This window comes from Montipora foliosa, chromosome 12, assembly GCF_036669935.1.
Source record: "Montipora foliosa isolate CH-2021 chromosome 12, ASM3666993v2, whole genome shotgun sequence".
Taxonomy (NCBI): domain Eukaryota; kingdom Metazoa; phylum Cnidaria; class Anthozoa; order Scleractinia; family Acroporidae; genus Montipora; species Montipora foliosa.
In genome coordinates this window covers 562,072-578,218 of record NC_090880.1, presented here as the reverse complement: position 1 = coordinate 578,218, position 16,147 = coordinate 562,072, and the positions used below count along the sequence as shown (strand labels likewise).

The 16,147-nt window shown below is 39.5% G+C and overlaps 1 protein-coding gene across 2 annotated transcripts in view; it reads left to right on the top strand.

The window, feature by feature from the left end:
* Positions 1–1,266: 1,266 nt before the first annotated feature.
* The window catches only part of LOC137978604 (fibulin-1-like), a 36,071-nt gene continuing 21,190 nt past the window's right edge, over positions 1,267–16,147 (top strand). Inside the window, exons 1-6 of one of the 2 annotated variants that reach the window (XM_068825599.1) lie at positions 1,267–1,430; positions 1,542–1,837; positions 2,601–2,715; positions 3,972–4,091; positions 4,267–4,386; positions 6,008–6,127. In XM_068825599.1, the coding sequence (XP_068681700.1) occupies positions 1,349–1,430; positions 1,542–1,837; positions 2,601–2,715; positions 3,972–4,091; positions 4,267–4,386; positions 6,008–6,127 (853 nt within the window). In that variant the 5' untranslated portion in view covers positions 1,267–1,348. The remainder of the gene's footprint in view (positions 1,431–1,541; positions 1,838–2,600; positions 2,716–3,971; positions 4,092–4,266; positions 4,387–6,007; positions 6,128–16,147) is intronic. The other variant, XM_068825600.1, reaches the window with a different exon arrangement.

Sequence of the window (16,147 nt, the reverse complement as noted above, 5' to 3'; positions counted from 1 at the left end):
GGAAACGAGAGGCCTCGATCTTTTACATTTACTTGCCAGCAACTTCAGTTCGTCACCGCAATACTGATTCTAAATGGCACTGAAAACCTCTGGTAAGGAATGCCTGAAGAAGTTAACAGAATTAAATTTCCTGTTCCATTTTATTCTGAGTCAAAAATCCCGACATTTTCAACGAAATTATGGCTCATAGTGGCTCAGTTTATTTTATCATCCGATCATCAGCGACCTGGTATATCTTCAACTTTAAAAACATGTATGTGTAAAAAAAGTAAACACAGGTGTTTGCCTTGGAGATAAGAATTCAATTGTCGTATCAAAAAAATTCCATAATATTATGCCTCGGGTTCGAAGCTTTGCAAATTTGACTTTTTTTTTCTGTAAGTGGGACGTGATGTGTGTGAGTGTTCTCGCAATTTCACGCCTCTGTGACACAGGCTATAGGCGAGTAATCTCAAAATGCAGGAGCAAATTCATAAGTTTTTTTGTGTTTTAAAAACTCGACAAAAGTTATATCTTCAGAATCTTTGACGACGTCATTTTTACTTTTCTTCCTTTCGAAAAGCATAGTGCTATTGACAAATTTCTGCCACAGAAGTTTAAAGTACTTGTTTATAAGAGGTTTTCACGTGACGCCATCGCCATGCTGGTGGACGAGAACAAAAGATCTCTCATTAGCTTCAATTGTTCGTCCACCAGAAGTCGTACATTTCTCTATTGTTATTGGTGTCCCTAGGGGTTGGTTGAAAACGTTCTATTAGGGCCTCTAGTTTCGATGACCACCAAAAATTAGAAATTTACAGTAAACTTTATAAACAATGATTCCCCCCTTAGCGTTGGTCGCTTTTCATGGGATGAGTCAGAATGTTTCACATCTCCTCAATGTCTCTTCTAAAACTGTTTAACTCGTTACGCTCAGTCAGACATGCGTCTGTGGGAAAAAAATTACAGGCAAATGTAAAGGAAATTTAAGATTTCGCTGGGCAAGTTCGCCTTCTCTCGACATTTATATATATTAGCGTTGCTGCTTCGTGTTTCATTCGACATTTAAATTCTGGTTTTTACGCCTTAAATTAGCCCCGTGACCAGGGATAATATTGTGATTAGAAGTGACTTGTTAAATAAGTAACAGTTATTCGCCGAAGGCGATCGCGAGTTGAATATTCACCCAGCCTGAGGTGATTTAATTGTTTTAGTATAATTACATATAATTACAATTGCATCCTCAAATAACGCGAGCACTTCCTTTAAGACAGTCGAGGTCTCATTTCCATATCGATTCAGACTAATGACCATGTCATGAGCTAATGCTCATCAAGAAAGCTGTTTTAAAGTGTTTAAAGCCTAGAAAATGGATACCGGTAGACTCAAAATATATCTGACAACCGTTCGCCTCGCTCTGGCAATTCTCCTTTCAAAAGCACTTGTTGAAGGTGATAAAGATGTTATAATTAATTTTCTCCTCTCTTTTTCTAGATCTATCCTATCGTGACCAATTCAGCTATTTTCACTGTCTTTCTCATAGTTTACTCAATGTATTTCAGAGGCTTTGGCGCTCAAGGAAGTCAGTGGTGGAACACGGATTTCAGGTGTCCGTTATGCAAACTTCATTCAAGACAAATTCGCGTACCTAAATATCACCCCTGTTCGTAAAAGGCTCGTTGAACGAAGTATCCAGTGCGCTTTGTCGTGTTTGGATACTCTTCCATGCTTTTCATTTAACCTGGCAGCCCTTCAGGACAACAACGATAAACTGCTGTGTGAACACCTTTCTTCTGACAAGTATAACAACTCAGATCAGTTTGTTGTCAGCAAAGTTTTCCACCACTTCAGCATCTTGGTGAGTTCAGAAAATTTCCGGCAAATACGATACGATAATTTCTTATCATTTGAAATGACCAAGTTTTTCAGACACACAATTTTGTCCCGAAATATAATAGCAGTTTGTTTGAAAGGTTTGTGTCGGTGGGTTGCAGTGCATGCTCTGTGCAACTTTTTTTTGCCGTTTTCTGTACCGCTTTGGTTTGTTGTCTCCTTTTACGACTGAGACAAGTTGCACGAAGAAACTCTAGTTTCCGTACATGCCTTGCGATTCAAGTCTAACAGGTAACAATGCCCGAAGGCGTAAAGTATATCTTTTTAACAGGAAAATTAGTGATAGGCAGTTTCAGGGCAGAGTTTCTAAGGAACAAAAAGTAGTTGTAACACCTGATAGACTTAAGTAGTACAACAAATTGCAAATTTGTTGCTCGGAATGGTTTTTACCTCTCCAACATCTAATGAGTTGAGACAGACACTTCTAAATAGATCAAGGTCATGAAATTATTAGTTGGAATATGAATCACTTTTCCGAAAATTGTATAACGTGAGAAACACCAGAAGTGTTCAGTGGAACAAATTATTGCGACGAGCTGTTGCGAAGGCTTAACAGACTTGATTGGATAGATGACCCTATGACATACTGAAAGGTAAAATAAAGATTATAAACTGACAGGAAATCATTGAGACACCTGGCAGACTTGAAAGGGGAAGGTTTGTATGCTTGTGACAGTAAACTTTACATCGTTAACGTTTGCAACGATTGAAAATATTTTTGTATTTAGTCACCGTGTAGCAGTGGGCCTTGCAATGGCAATGGAAAGTGTGTGGCTCTCTACGCAGAAAACAGTTATCTTTGCATCTGCAAAACTGGATTCATCGGTCAAAACTGCGAAAACGGTAAGAAAACCTTCTGACAAACTAAACTGATTGATAAGTCTTGTATGAGTTGAGGTTTTTAGGCCACTGCTTGGTAGGATAACTTTAGCAACTTAACTATTTAAAACTGTTATTCATTGTTTTTACTGAGCGTTTACTTACAATGTTTGAATGTTATAAGGGTGCAAATAACGAATAATTGATTTCTCCCAGGGTAGGGATGGGGGGCAAATCCTATATGAAAAGAACGGGAGTGCTGGTCCGAAATTAAAAAAAAAAAAACCTACGAAAAACTAAGATCCTGTCTTGTGGGCGTGGAATGAAGTTTCTTTCACACCTAAGAGTTACCAAATTATAGGTTTTAAATACACAAAATTAAAAATTAGTCAATTGTCTAATGTCTCCTGTTAAACCTTTTCGGCTCAGTACCCTAAACGATACCGCTAAAGCTCACGCTGTGGACCCATTTTGAGGCTGAACACCCAAAGAGGTACCAAAATGTCTCCTGTTAAACCTTTTCGGCTCAGTACCCTAAACGATACCGCTAAAGCTCACGCTGTGGACCCATTTTGAGGCTGAACACCCAAAGAGGTACCAAAACCACTTTTTTAACCCCTTAAAGGTATGACGAGCAACCCCGTCCTTTTTATATGGGAGTCCCACCCTCGGGTGATGTCTACAACCCAAGTACTTTATCCATTTACTCACACCAACGCCAAATGAAATAATAAAATAAACGAGTAGGTGAAAAATGTTCTCTCCACTTATCCTCTCTAAAGATTGGGAATGCTACATGTTTCCATACACGGTTCTGGGCGCTGAATCATAGCAAATGATTGACAGGATAGCACAGTTTTGACTGCCACACGCACTGCGTGCGGGGGTTCCATATGCACGATTCTGGGCGCTGCATCATCAATTAACGATCCTTGCAAACATTTACTCATATAACTTAATTTCTTTTCAAATTAAAAATGCTGTAAAATGTCTTTTGGGAATTTGACTCTATTATTATGCAAAACTTGGGGCCATTTTCTATAATTTGTTTTGTACACCAACATGGCCGTCTCATCACCTGGATGCAAACCAAGAATAGATAATTTAATCTAATTCCATCTCCATTATGAGCGCCGCCAGAAATCTAATTAACAGCGAGATCGGTAGTAGATAGTTTTTATTGCAAGATCGAGACAGGAACTATGAAAAACGCACTCTCGATCGCTGAAAGAGCTTGAATAACTAACTATTGATTTTTCCCGATGTTTAACTTGTTCCAGACGTTAACGAATGTTCGTCTGAAAACGAGTGTCACGTGAATGCCACATGTAGGAATACCAAAGGATCTTACAAATGCACTTGCAAAAAAGGATATGGAGGAGACGGAAGAAACTGCTCAGGTAGAGTCAAAAAGATGTAACGAAGGTATTATCGCCACTGATGCTTACAGTTTTGTTTTGCACGCTTTGCGTGCCCGTCAGTCACGTGATGTTTTCGCACACACCGACCTTGTTGTCGTGCTTTGTTTAAAAGTGCAGTCCTCGAGTTTCCTTTGTTATGTTCATTTGGTTCCAGACATTGACGAGTGTTCATCTGAAAACAACTGTCACGTGAATGCCACCTGTAAAAATATCATAGGATCTTACAATTGCACCTGCAAGAAAGGATATGGAGGAGACGGAAGAAACTGCTCAGGTAAAGTCCAGTCTAGTGCTTGAGGGTACAATCGCGACTGATGCAGACAGTTTTGTTTTGCACGCCTTGCTTGCCCATTAGTCACGTGCTATTTTGGCACACTTCGACCTTGGGGTCGTCGTCATGTTGTATCGCTTGGAACAAGAGGCTACGGTAGTCTACACTTTGCTTGAGGGAAGTTTAGCCGATTTCCTTTAAAATTCACAGTATTTCCTTGACTTTTTTCTACAATAGCTTGGTCAATGTCCAGTTCAATTCCGAAGTCCAAATTTCAAAGTCCATATTCCGTGACCCAACCATATGGTTAGAATGGTTGTTCACATTTAAAACTGTTGTTAACGGCGTTGACTCCGGTAAACAGATATTTGCTTTATAAGTTTCCACGATGGTATTTAAAAATACTCCACAACAATCAGCAGCCTCGGTACCTGGACACCAAAATTTCTAGTTGAACCTGGACAAATGTGAATTATAATGACAAACCATTATGTGGATGATGCGTCGCTGGTATAAATTGACCCAAACGTTGAGATCCCATCTAACAGTTTGAGCCTTACGAAATGTTCTGTTAATTGGTTTCAGCCACGTAGCTCCGAGAGTAATTTGATGGATGCCAAAGAATCGAACGGCGTGCCATTTTAAAGTTGAATAGCCTGATATCTAGCCTCTAATCGTATTTGAATCATTCACTTAATCTTGTCCATAACATACACATTTGGGACGCCTGGTCCAAAACAAAGGGATGTTAGTTGAAAACGTCTCTACCAGGCGAATTTAATCTACAGCAACTTGCAGAAAATTGAGAGCTTCTTTCAGAAATACTATCGATACAGGATTTTTCAAAGCAATTAAGTTCCTTGCATACGACGAGAGCTGCTGAAATTTAAATTCACCAAACAGAATTCAGTGAGCTGGAAAAACTGTCCTATCCGACGTCACGTCAATTGTTCGCAATTAAAGCGCCAGGAAAGCATTGAAAAGATTTTGTGGCAACCTTTTTGCCTACAAACTTTTAGGCGCCAAAACTGGGCTGCCGGTAAGCGGCGATTTGAACGTCAGCTGTTGTGCGTTGGCTGTTATTTGCGCTTTTTTTTAACTAATTTAAGACGAATTCAGTCTAGTATTTTGGAATAAAGTGTAAGAAGACGTCAAAACTGTATTAATAATGTATTTACTTGTGCAAAAGACTTTGATGGCGTCCTTTCGACAGGGTAGATCGCCAACAACGTCTTTTACGCACAGAAATGCACCGTTTCCAGTGAAAGGGCAAATGATTCACAAAATAGCACAGTTTTGACTGCGGCGCGCACTGCGGGCGCGGGTTACGTATGCACAGTAATGAGTGATCTCAATTGTTGGGTTGCTTGTGTATAATACTTAATTCGCAAATAAAAGATCCCGGATATTACCGACAAAAAGCATGGCATGCTTTTCATGTTAACAGATACTTTAATCTAATTCCATCTCCATCATGAGCGCCGACAGAAATCTAATTAACAGCGAGATCGGTAGTAGATAGTTTTTACTGCAAGATCGAGACAGTAACGATGAAAGACGCACTCTCACTGAAAGAGCTCGAACAACTAACTATTGATTTTTCCCGATGTTTAACTTGTTCCAGACATCAACGAGTGTTCGTCTGAAAACGAGTGTCACGTGAATGCCACATGTGCGAATACCAAAGGATCTTACAATTGCACTTGCAAAGAAGGATATGGAGGAGACGGAAGAAACTGCTCAGGTAAAGTCAAAAAGGTGTAACGAAGGTATTATCGGGAGTGATGCTTACAGTTTTGTTCTGCACGCCTTGCGTGCCCGTTAGTCACGTGATGTTTCCGCACACACCGACCTTGTTGTCGTGCTTTGTTTGAAAATGCAGTCCTCGAGTTCCCTTTGTTATGTTCATTTGGTTCCAGACATTGAAGAGTGTTCATCTGAAAACAACTGTCACGTGAATGCCACCTGTCACAATACTATAGGATCGTACAATTCAGGGTCGGCCAGGGTTTTGGGTTATACGGTATACAGAGGCTTTTTAAATCGGGTATACGGTATATTGCAGCTTAAATACGAGTATTCGGTATATCACTTACTTTGAATACAATGCTTCCATTAATTTTGAGTATATTTGGATGAATTTAGGGTATTTTGGGGTATTTTGGCGATTTTTTTTCAGGTAAACTGGTATACCGCTACACCCTCCTCCTCCCCCACCCCTAGGCCGAACCTGAGAATTGCTCTTGCAAAAAAGGATATGAAGGAGACGGAGGAGGTTGCCCAGGTAAAGTCCAGTCTAAAAAAGGCATTATTACGACTGATGCTGACAGTTTCCTTTTGCACTCCTTGAGTGAACGTTAGACAAGTGATGTTTTCGCAGATACAAACCTTGTTGTCGTCGCCATATTGCTTTGTTTGAAAGTGAAGTCCTCAAGTGCGGTTTTTTTCTGTTCATTTGGTTCCAGACATTGACGAATGTTCATCTCAAAACAACTGTCACGTGAATGCCACATGTACGAATACCATAGGATCTTACAATTGCACTTGCAAAAAAGGATATGGAGGAGACGGAACAAACTGCGCAGGTAAAGTCCAGTCTAATGATTGAAGGTACAATCGCGACTGATGCAGACAGTTTTGTTTTGCACGCCTTGCTTGCCCATTAGTCACGTGATATTTTGGCACCCGTCGACCTTGTGGTCGTCGCCATGTTGTATCGCTTGGAACAAGAGGCTACGGATAGTCTACACTTTGTTTGAAGGAATTTTAGTCGATTTTCTTTTAAATTCACAGTATTTCATTGATTTTTTTTTTCTACAATAGCTTGGTCAATGTCCAGTTCAATTCCGAAGTCCAAATTTCAAAGTCCATATTCCGTGACCTAACCATATGGTTAGAATGGTTGTTCACATTTAAAACTGTTGTTAGCGGCGTTGACTCCGATCAAAACCAGTAAACAGATATTTGCTTTAAAGGTTTCAGGATGGTATTTAAAAATACTCCACAACAATCAGCCCAAATGCTGTTCAACGCGTACGCTGTTATTCGGCAAAACTTTACATTATATTAGTGTCATGGAGTTTCCAGGGTATTCTAATTTTATTCTACATGCCAGAACTTTTTTAGAGTCATACTGGGCAGTCAACATTAGTCAGCGATACCAAAACTAGATATGTTGTAATGTACAAAAATAGAGTTGATTTAGAAACTTCTAGAAAAAAAAGAAAAACTGTATAAAGACCTATAAACAGCCTTAATTCAAACGGTAGTAGTGTTTGTTGTGGAATTGAGTATCGTACCCCACCCTCCCTTTACAATGTTCCTTGCAGATGTTTCCTACTTTCAATCTTAACCTAGTTTGAAACTAAAATGACCTAGGTTGAAATTAAAATTAACGTGAATTTAATTTTAACTGTAACAAATACATGCAACATTTTAAGCAGTGCACAAGGAGGAGGGGGTGGGGGGGGGGGGGGGAAGGGGAGGAAATTTGATTTATGTCTTGAAAGGATGGGAGAGGGCGGGAATAAGGGTGTAGCAACTGGAAGGGAAGTATTACCGCCAGTGCATTATTGCCAATGAAATTTAAATTGTGTGCTACTCAAAAACACGAAATTAAAGTGAATGAAAATATATACTTTTTACAAAACCGTGAAATTTAATTGTCGCGAAATATGCCCACATCAAAATCGCGATATAAACATGTCGCGAAAATTTCGTGTAATAAGGTACTATGAATTCACCCATTACGTAATGATTAACCTTGCAATTGAACTGATCGGCCCTCATGCAAACCGGACCGGAATTTTTCTCGAGAAAAGGTAATTTCATGAAAACTAAGCCAGTAATAGCAAGGACCAAGAGATGATGAGGAGAGAAAACCCATCCCCATGGTCCATGAATTTTTTTCCAATCTGTTTTAAGCTTCGCGCCGTGCTGTAAAAGTTATTTTGGTCTCGTCTCTCAGATCTCTGTCATTGGAAATGACCCTGGGAGATCTGGGAACGAGATTAGCTCTCGTCCCCATGGTCACGCAGCCAATGATAACCAATTAGGTGTCTTCTTAAAGAAACCGCGCATCATCTCCACGAGCTAAATTTATATTGAAAAAAATTATCATTGGAAGAGACCCATACATGGCGAATGTGTTCTCTCCACTCATGCTCTCTAAAGATTGGGGAATGCCACACGTTTCCATACACGGTTCTGGGCGCTGTATGATCTCATTTAACGATCCTTGCAAATATTTACTCATATAACTTAATTTCTTTTCAAATTACTTGCCAGCTTTGATGAATTCAGTGATATTATCCAGTGATGGATTTTATCTGCGCCATCTTGCAATGTTTCTGTCGCCTGTCATTGGAGATGATTCCCGGTGGGAACTCTGTTACAGAAGCGCGACCCACGGACCTTCTGATAGCACGTTTCACAGTAATTGCGATGGAAAAAACAACACGGTTACAATTGTCAAGAAAAACGATTTCGTGTTTGGAGGATTCACAGATATCCCTTGGGGTGTGTATTCAATGTTCAGCTATCTTTAAATCACGGTTTTACGTTACTGCAATAAATGTCTTGTTTTATTGTATACACACGATTTTAAAGGATTTCGTCGCTTTTAAACATCGAAGTTATTTACTGCCAGAAGAGCAACAACATATCAGATAAATTTTCGGTGCAAATTTGTAACTTTTTTTCAACTTCATCTTCTCTCACAAATATTGTAAAGATCCCATATGATAAAGTGCTTCTTAACTGAGTTAAGCTGGGGCCAGACAGGATATTAAAAATATGTTGCCCGAGGTCATGGTGCACGGAACTTTGCGCTCAGTCCGTACGCGATGACTCAAGAAGTACATAATCTTTAAAACGCGGCTTCGAACTTGATTTATAATTCCCGTCCAGAGTATTGAAATGGAGCTATCAAGCCAAGGCAACTGTTAAATGGACGTTTTGTGAGCTCTCAATACCGTGAAGGATGTGCAACCTTGTGCCCAGGGGCAAGGGCGATGCGAAAAAGCCCTGGGAACGAGGTTGGACGCAGTTAATACGAAGAGACTTTATATAATATATAGATTTAGCCGGGCCTAAGAACGGAGATCCCGGGTCATTTGTTCTTACAATAAGTTAACGTGGCTTGAGCCTGCGATCCAATCGAAACCCAGTACCTGGTCAGGGGTCAATAAAAAAGCTAACCTCGATATGGTCACGTGATACTGGTCAGTGGACACCTTGTTTTGATAGGTGTCAATTGACTATAACATGGATGTCCAATATCAAAGATGTACGCTGTAAACCAGGGCTCCCTGCTGTAAACTGTAAACATGGCCGCCTCGATGAGCTCTAAACTTGAGCCGGCGATATGGTCACGTGATACTGGGCATACATGGAGGGTTGGACGTACGTACGGTCATACGGTGACCAAAACCAAATTTTCTCGCACAGATGGGTTACCATATTTTCTTACAATTGTGCTCCGCTATGAAAGTTACTTCGACAGGAATGAAAGGAACGCTCAAAAAATCCAAACTCGAACTGGTTTTGAATCCATCACCTCTGCGATACCGGTGCAGCGCTCCACAAATTGATCTATCAAGCCAATTGGGGGCTTGTCATTATGTGCGCTCGTAATAAATTCATGGAGGGGGTGGATATGAAGAGACTATTGTAATAGTACTGCACCGATATTTCAGAGATAATAAGTGAAAATCCCAGTCAAACCAAGTAATATGCAAGGGCATCTAAACGTAATCACGTGTCCCTTAATCGTGGTCTTCTTTACTACAGTAACCCCCCATCTCGGGGAGGGGGGGGGGGAGGGGGGGGAGTTACTCTCCTATATGGACTATATAGGTATGTGCGGCCCCAAAGGGTGTGGTTTTTATCCGTATTGGTCTGAAATAGGGTATCGATTTTGAACATTTTGGTCTAAAATAGGGTATGGTTTGTTCACTTAAGTCATAATTGGGTGTGTTTTTTAGAAGGATCTTCTTCTTTAAATTAATTCATCATTAGGCGATAACAGGATTCCATGTCCCGGAGCCTACGACTCTATTGTGTTCGTGTCACGGCGTTTTCACAGACCGACTTATTTTTAGATTGAATTTCTCGCAAATGCGACCCCCACCGGAGCCCGTTGACCAATTTCAAGAAACTAACCTGACGTCATAGGGTCACCGAACTGGAACTGCCTTTGTTTTTTTGACGGAAAACGTAGTCTAAAAATAGATCGGTCTGTAAAAATGCCGTGACATATATAGGCCCAGTATATGGGTGTTGTAGGCTCCGGGTCATGGGTTGCTGGTGATAAGACCTTCAACAAAGCTCTTCTCTAATTATTAAGCCAACCGTGTTACAACTGAAATAGATTTGAAAATAAGGTCTAAAATAGGTATACAATTTTTGGTCAGGTATGAAATGGGGTAGGGAGAATCTCAGATTTTGGTCTGAAATCGGGTAATGGTTTCAGAAGGTTGGCCGCACACCCCAACCCAATTTTTCTTGGAGAACCATTACGAAAATGTTTTACTAATCCCTTTGACTTTTACAAATGCGAAAAATGGTGCTTATACAAAAACTCTTTGATACATTGGCAGTTTTTTTCGACGCAACGGGACACTTGGTGACATGATGTATCATGTTTAGCTTCCGTTTTATTTCAGGGCCTCAAGTCCTTTCACTCCTGTGAGTTATGAGAATTTGGTGTGATCAGAAAACAAAGCCCCTCAACTGATAATAATCTTAATTCTCAATACTTGTTCACCGGAAAGTGTTTGAAATTTTGAAGGGAATTTACGTAATTATCACTATAAGGAGTCAAAGTGACTAAAAAGTGAATAACTTATCCTCTTATTATTTTCTGTTTCAATACGCCATTTCTTTTTAATTTATTTTTAAGTACATTGAATGATTTTTCCTTCTTTCAGAATCGCCACAAACCGGTAATCAATTCGGTGCCACAGAGAAGGCGTTTATTTTCTCGCTACGAAACGCCGAAGGACTGCCGCCCTTCAAAAGCAATGTAAAAAATGCTTCCAAAGCGATACGTAATCATAGATTTTTGGGTCCTACCTTTGGATATGAGGATATCCTAATTGATAGGAACCTGTCTGGTCGGGTCAGTTCATCCACAAATTTTGGAGACAACTACATTGTCCCAACAGGGGTTCAGGACAGGTCAACTCTTCTTGCGGGAGCTTCAACATTTGGGGTAGATGAGGTGGAGGCGTTTTTTCTTCTGTGAATTTAATAAAGCACATGCACAGAAGTACGTAGTTTTTTGCTACTAGGGAGCTTAAGCAACGACAACGGCGACGGCAACGAAAACACCACAAACCTGCATATTTAGTGAGCAAAAGCAATGGCTTTGCACGCTCTGCACGTGCATCTTTTCATTTTTGTCCATTTATTTGCCGTCGTCAGCAAAACAACAACGTGAATGACCAAATTTGACGTTTTATGAAGAGCGTCAGCACTTGAGGATAAATTCCTTGTCATATTAAGAAGCTTGAAATAGTCACGAAGTGATTAAAATGACGTGAATGTGTATTTTGAAATGACGTTCTCGTTGCTAGTTGCCGTTTTCGTTTGCTCAAGCTCCCTATTGTCATGTGATCATCTGAAGCTGTTTTTATGTTAAATCAGACAGCACTCTTTCTGTAACTGCCGACTTGTCGGCGAACTGTGGGCTCTTATAAGCAGTCATGTCCACTGATCTCTAGAAGAGACTGGATCGATTGAACAGCCAATTGTCTTCACTCCCGCGGTGCATCTTGGCCACTTTTGCGCTTCGCTTCACTCTTCAGGGGTTTAAACCCCTGAAGAGTGAAGCGATTCACGAAACAGGCTGGTCGGGAAATGTAGGTGCGTCCTTTTTTCCTCTTAAAATATTTATTCCGCTCTGCTTCAACGTATTGAGCACTGTTCCACGAGAAAATCGACTTACAGACTCCCTATATATATATATATATATATATATATATATATATAGAGAGAGAGAGAGAGAGAGAGAGAGAGAGAGAGAGAGAGAGAGAGAGAGAGAGAGAGAGAGTGTAGGAGAGAAACCCTGACAATGCACACCCCAAATAATCATATTTTTAACTGAATAAATGTGTGAAAGAAAATTTGCCCTGAGCGGGATTTGAACCCACGTCCCCCCATTACTAGTCGGGTGTGATCACCACTACACCACCAGGACAACCATGCTGGCAACATAGCCATCGACGATGTGATTTACGTGGTTTAAGGCGTGGGCCTCCCGGGAAATTTTCTTTCGAGGTGACAAAGTAGGGGAGCCTATAACTTCACTTGAAACCCAACCAAGGATCAACTTAATGATGCACGACCGTAGTCAACTTAGCGGATGACAAGGAACGATCCTAGAAGGATACAGGCTAATTTTAATTTTTAGAGACAGTGTAGGAGAGAAACCCTGACAATGCACACCCCAAATAATCATATTTTTAACTGAATAAATGTGTGAAAGAAAATTTGCCCTGAGCGGGATTTGAACCCACGTCCCCCCATTATATATATATATATATATATATATATATAAATGATTTAGTTGAAAAGTTAAAACAAGACTAGATGTTGCATCTCGACAACGCTGTTTCGTGAGTTGCCTCACTCATCAGGAGTTTAATAGTGAGTGAGGCAACTCACGAAACAGCGTTGTCGAGATGCAACATCTAGTCTTGTTTTAACTTTTCAACCAAATCATTTATTTCTGCTCTATCTAACGATATCGAGCACTCTATGCAGACAAGTCGATTTCCTGTCTACTTATATATATATATATATATATATATATTCTTCTGCTTCGCATGAAACAATAGATGCTCGATCCACTTATTTTCTAGATCAGCAGTGGTCTAGACTCACTTCAACTGCGCTTCTTTCTGAAGTGGTTAGAAGTAGTTTTTATTCAGTGTTGACCGAAGGAATCGCCGCTTTGGAGCGAAAATAGGTGTACCCTGTGAACGAGAAAATTTTAAGAAACCAATCAATCATGTTGCTGGTCACCAGTCCTCGCTTTGCAGACTCCTACATGTGACGCATTTCCACTTTGGCACGACTAGGCAACACGAATTGAGCTTAAATGTTTCATTTTAGGGGAAAAAGCCTGTCTTATATCGTACTGGCTCTTGCAATTCAAATAATATCTTAAAACTTGCTTACAAAAAAGTTAACAGGGCCGTAGCCATTATTAGGAAAACCGAAGTATACCTCAGTTATGTTTTTAAACCGTTGTTGTCTGTAAAATGTACTCATTATGAACACCAAAACTATTTATGAAGATAATTTAACCATGGACATTGCCTCAGTCATAATTTTTTTTCTAGCTATGACCCTGGTTTACATATTTAGTAAATCTGTAGTTATTCATCTATTTATAATTTTTTTTTTTCTACCGGAAACTCATTAAAGTTAAAGTTAGGCAGTACTCCAACTTTCCTCAACATTATCAGGAGCCCAACCTAACCCTACAACTCCAATGCTATGTCTATGGAACGCCTAGGTCTATGTTATGTCTAGCAATGTAACGGCATTTCCACATATCAAGCTACTTTTAGACGAGTTAACGTTCTTAAAGTCCCTGTGACGCTATTTTTTAAACTGGTTTAACTTTTTTAGAGCACCGCCCATTTTAACATATTTGGATATCTTTCTGTAATTAATTTTACGGAGTATATAAAAGTAAACTAGAGAAATCATTTTAAGATTATTATGATGAATTTTTGTCTCTGATGCTATCAAAGACAATAATAATTATTTATTCATGTGAGCAGTAATTTTTAGTGTTAAGGGTTAAATTCTCAGTTTAGTGATTAGGGTTAAGCTCTCAGTTTACACACTTGAAACAGTTAGCATTTCAGGAGGTGTATGACAACTGCAGGCTGCCTACAAATCGCGCTAGCTGATAAACAGTGTTTAAGTCTATAAAGCACCCATTTCAAATATCGCTGAGAAGCAGTATTTAAGTCTCGGCACCATTTTAAAACGATTAGCTTTTACTGCGATTTACGGTTAGTCTGCAGTTTGCAAGTGTCATACACTGCAATCTAGGTAAGGGATTGGCACGCATTGTAGTGATAATCAGATTGGGGTGATCACTTATTGGCAGTGTTTAGTCTAAAACAACCGCTGTCTTGGTTTTTGGGCTAAGAATATTGGCTCATGGTTGGTGGAAGTAAAGCATTCTTTCACATGTAGGATGAAGGGGTTTAGTTTGTAAAGAAGCTGTTGTGCTGTGTCAGTGGGGAAGTGAAATAAAGAAAAGGGTTTATCAAATGAGTTGATATTATACACTTCATGCATGGTCCCGAGAGAAACAGTTAGTTTTGTTTTTCCGAGAGTACATCAGAAATCGAGGGAAAACAAAACTAACTAGTTTCCCGAGGGACCACACATTAAGTGCTTTGTTATATATTTAAACTTTTCCGTCAACAATTGCAGCAAAACATCTGGAGCAGGCAACAACTGCGGAATTGTATCCCGGTCGGGATACATTTGAATTTGATCAGGGGAACGTGACCTTAAATCAACCAATCACAGTGCTCGTTTTGTTGAGTGAAAATCTAGGTATATTTAACAATTATTCGCCTAAGGCGAAGTGATTATCGGTGAATATTTAACAATTATTCCATGAGCGCGCGTTGGATATGAGATGGTAAATAGCCAACGAGGCGCGTAGCGCCGAGTTGGCTATAACCAGTCTCATATCCAACAAGCGAGAATGTAATAATTGTTTTATTAAATTCCTTCAACTCCAAAAATTTGGAAGTACGAAATACGAGCGGAAAAAGCGAGCAAATCCGAGCGAAATCGAAAAAAACTTGATGAGAACTGATGCGATGTTGTGTAATACCTTGTTGTCAGACAGACGCAGGCTCATCATAAAAACATTTCTTGCCTTTTCGCGTACTTCTAAACGTCGGAATTGATCCAAACTTTCCACAAAAAAGTTTTTTGTCTCCTTTTTGGCTTTATTCAAAGAGTAATTTCGCATTCCGGCGAAAACATTTTTAGTTTAGCAACGCTTAACGCAATCATTTACCATATAAGGTGAAACCAAGGTATATGAGCTGATAACCGAGATTGAGTGAACCAATCAGAGCACGCGAAATGCATTATCCGAGGTTGAGAATTTAATAATCACCGATAATCACTGAGCCTGAGGCGAATAATTGTTTTAGTATAAATACACAGGTGATTATTTCAAAAAAGAGAAAAAAAAAACTTTTAAACGCGAAAATCGTCTTCACTTACAGTGGCAAAACGACTACTAGCAGCCATTTTGTCCGTCGAGGTGATTATCGGCTGATAATCCGAGATAGCAAGCCAATGAGAGCGCGAGATTTTGTATAATCACCTGTGTATTTATACTAAAACAAGATAAATTAATCACTGTAAAGAAATTTGAAAGCGGCCGTTTCGAGTGTTAACTCTTAGTCAGAGCTAAACCATTTTCTATCTTTCACAAGTAGAACAACTTTTCATAATGAAAAAAGACAGTGATATTCTTTAATTATTCCATTGTCAACATAGCTTGTATAATATAAGATTTATAATTATCGGTCTCTCAGATTTTTAATTAAATAGAGCAGTATACAACTGGAAAGTAACTGCATCACAATTACACGTAACAATGGTATTATTTGTACTGTTACAATATTAATAAACAAGAATTTATCTTGAAAGGAAGTTACTCATTTTGCAAAATGACCTGTTTACAAGATGCGTATAAAGGAAATGTCTT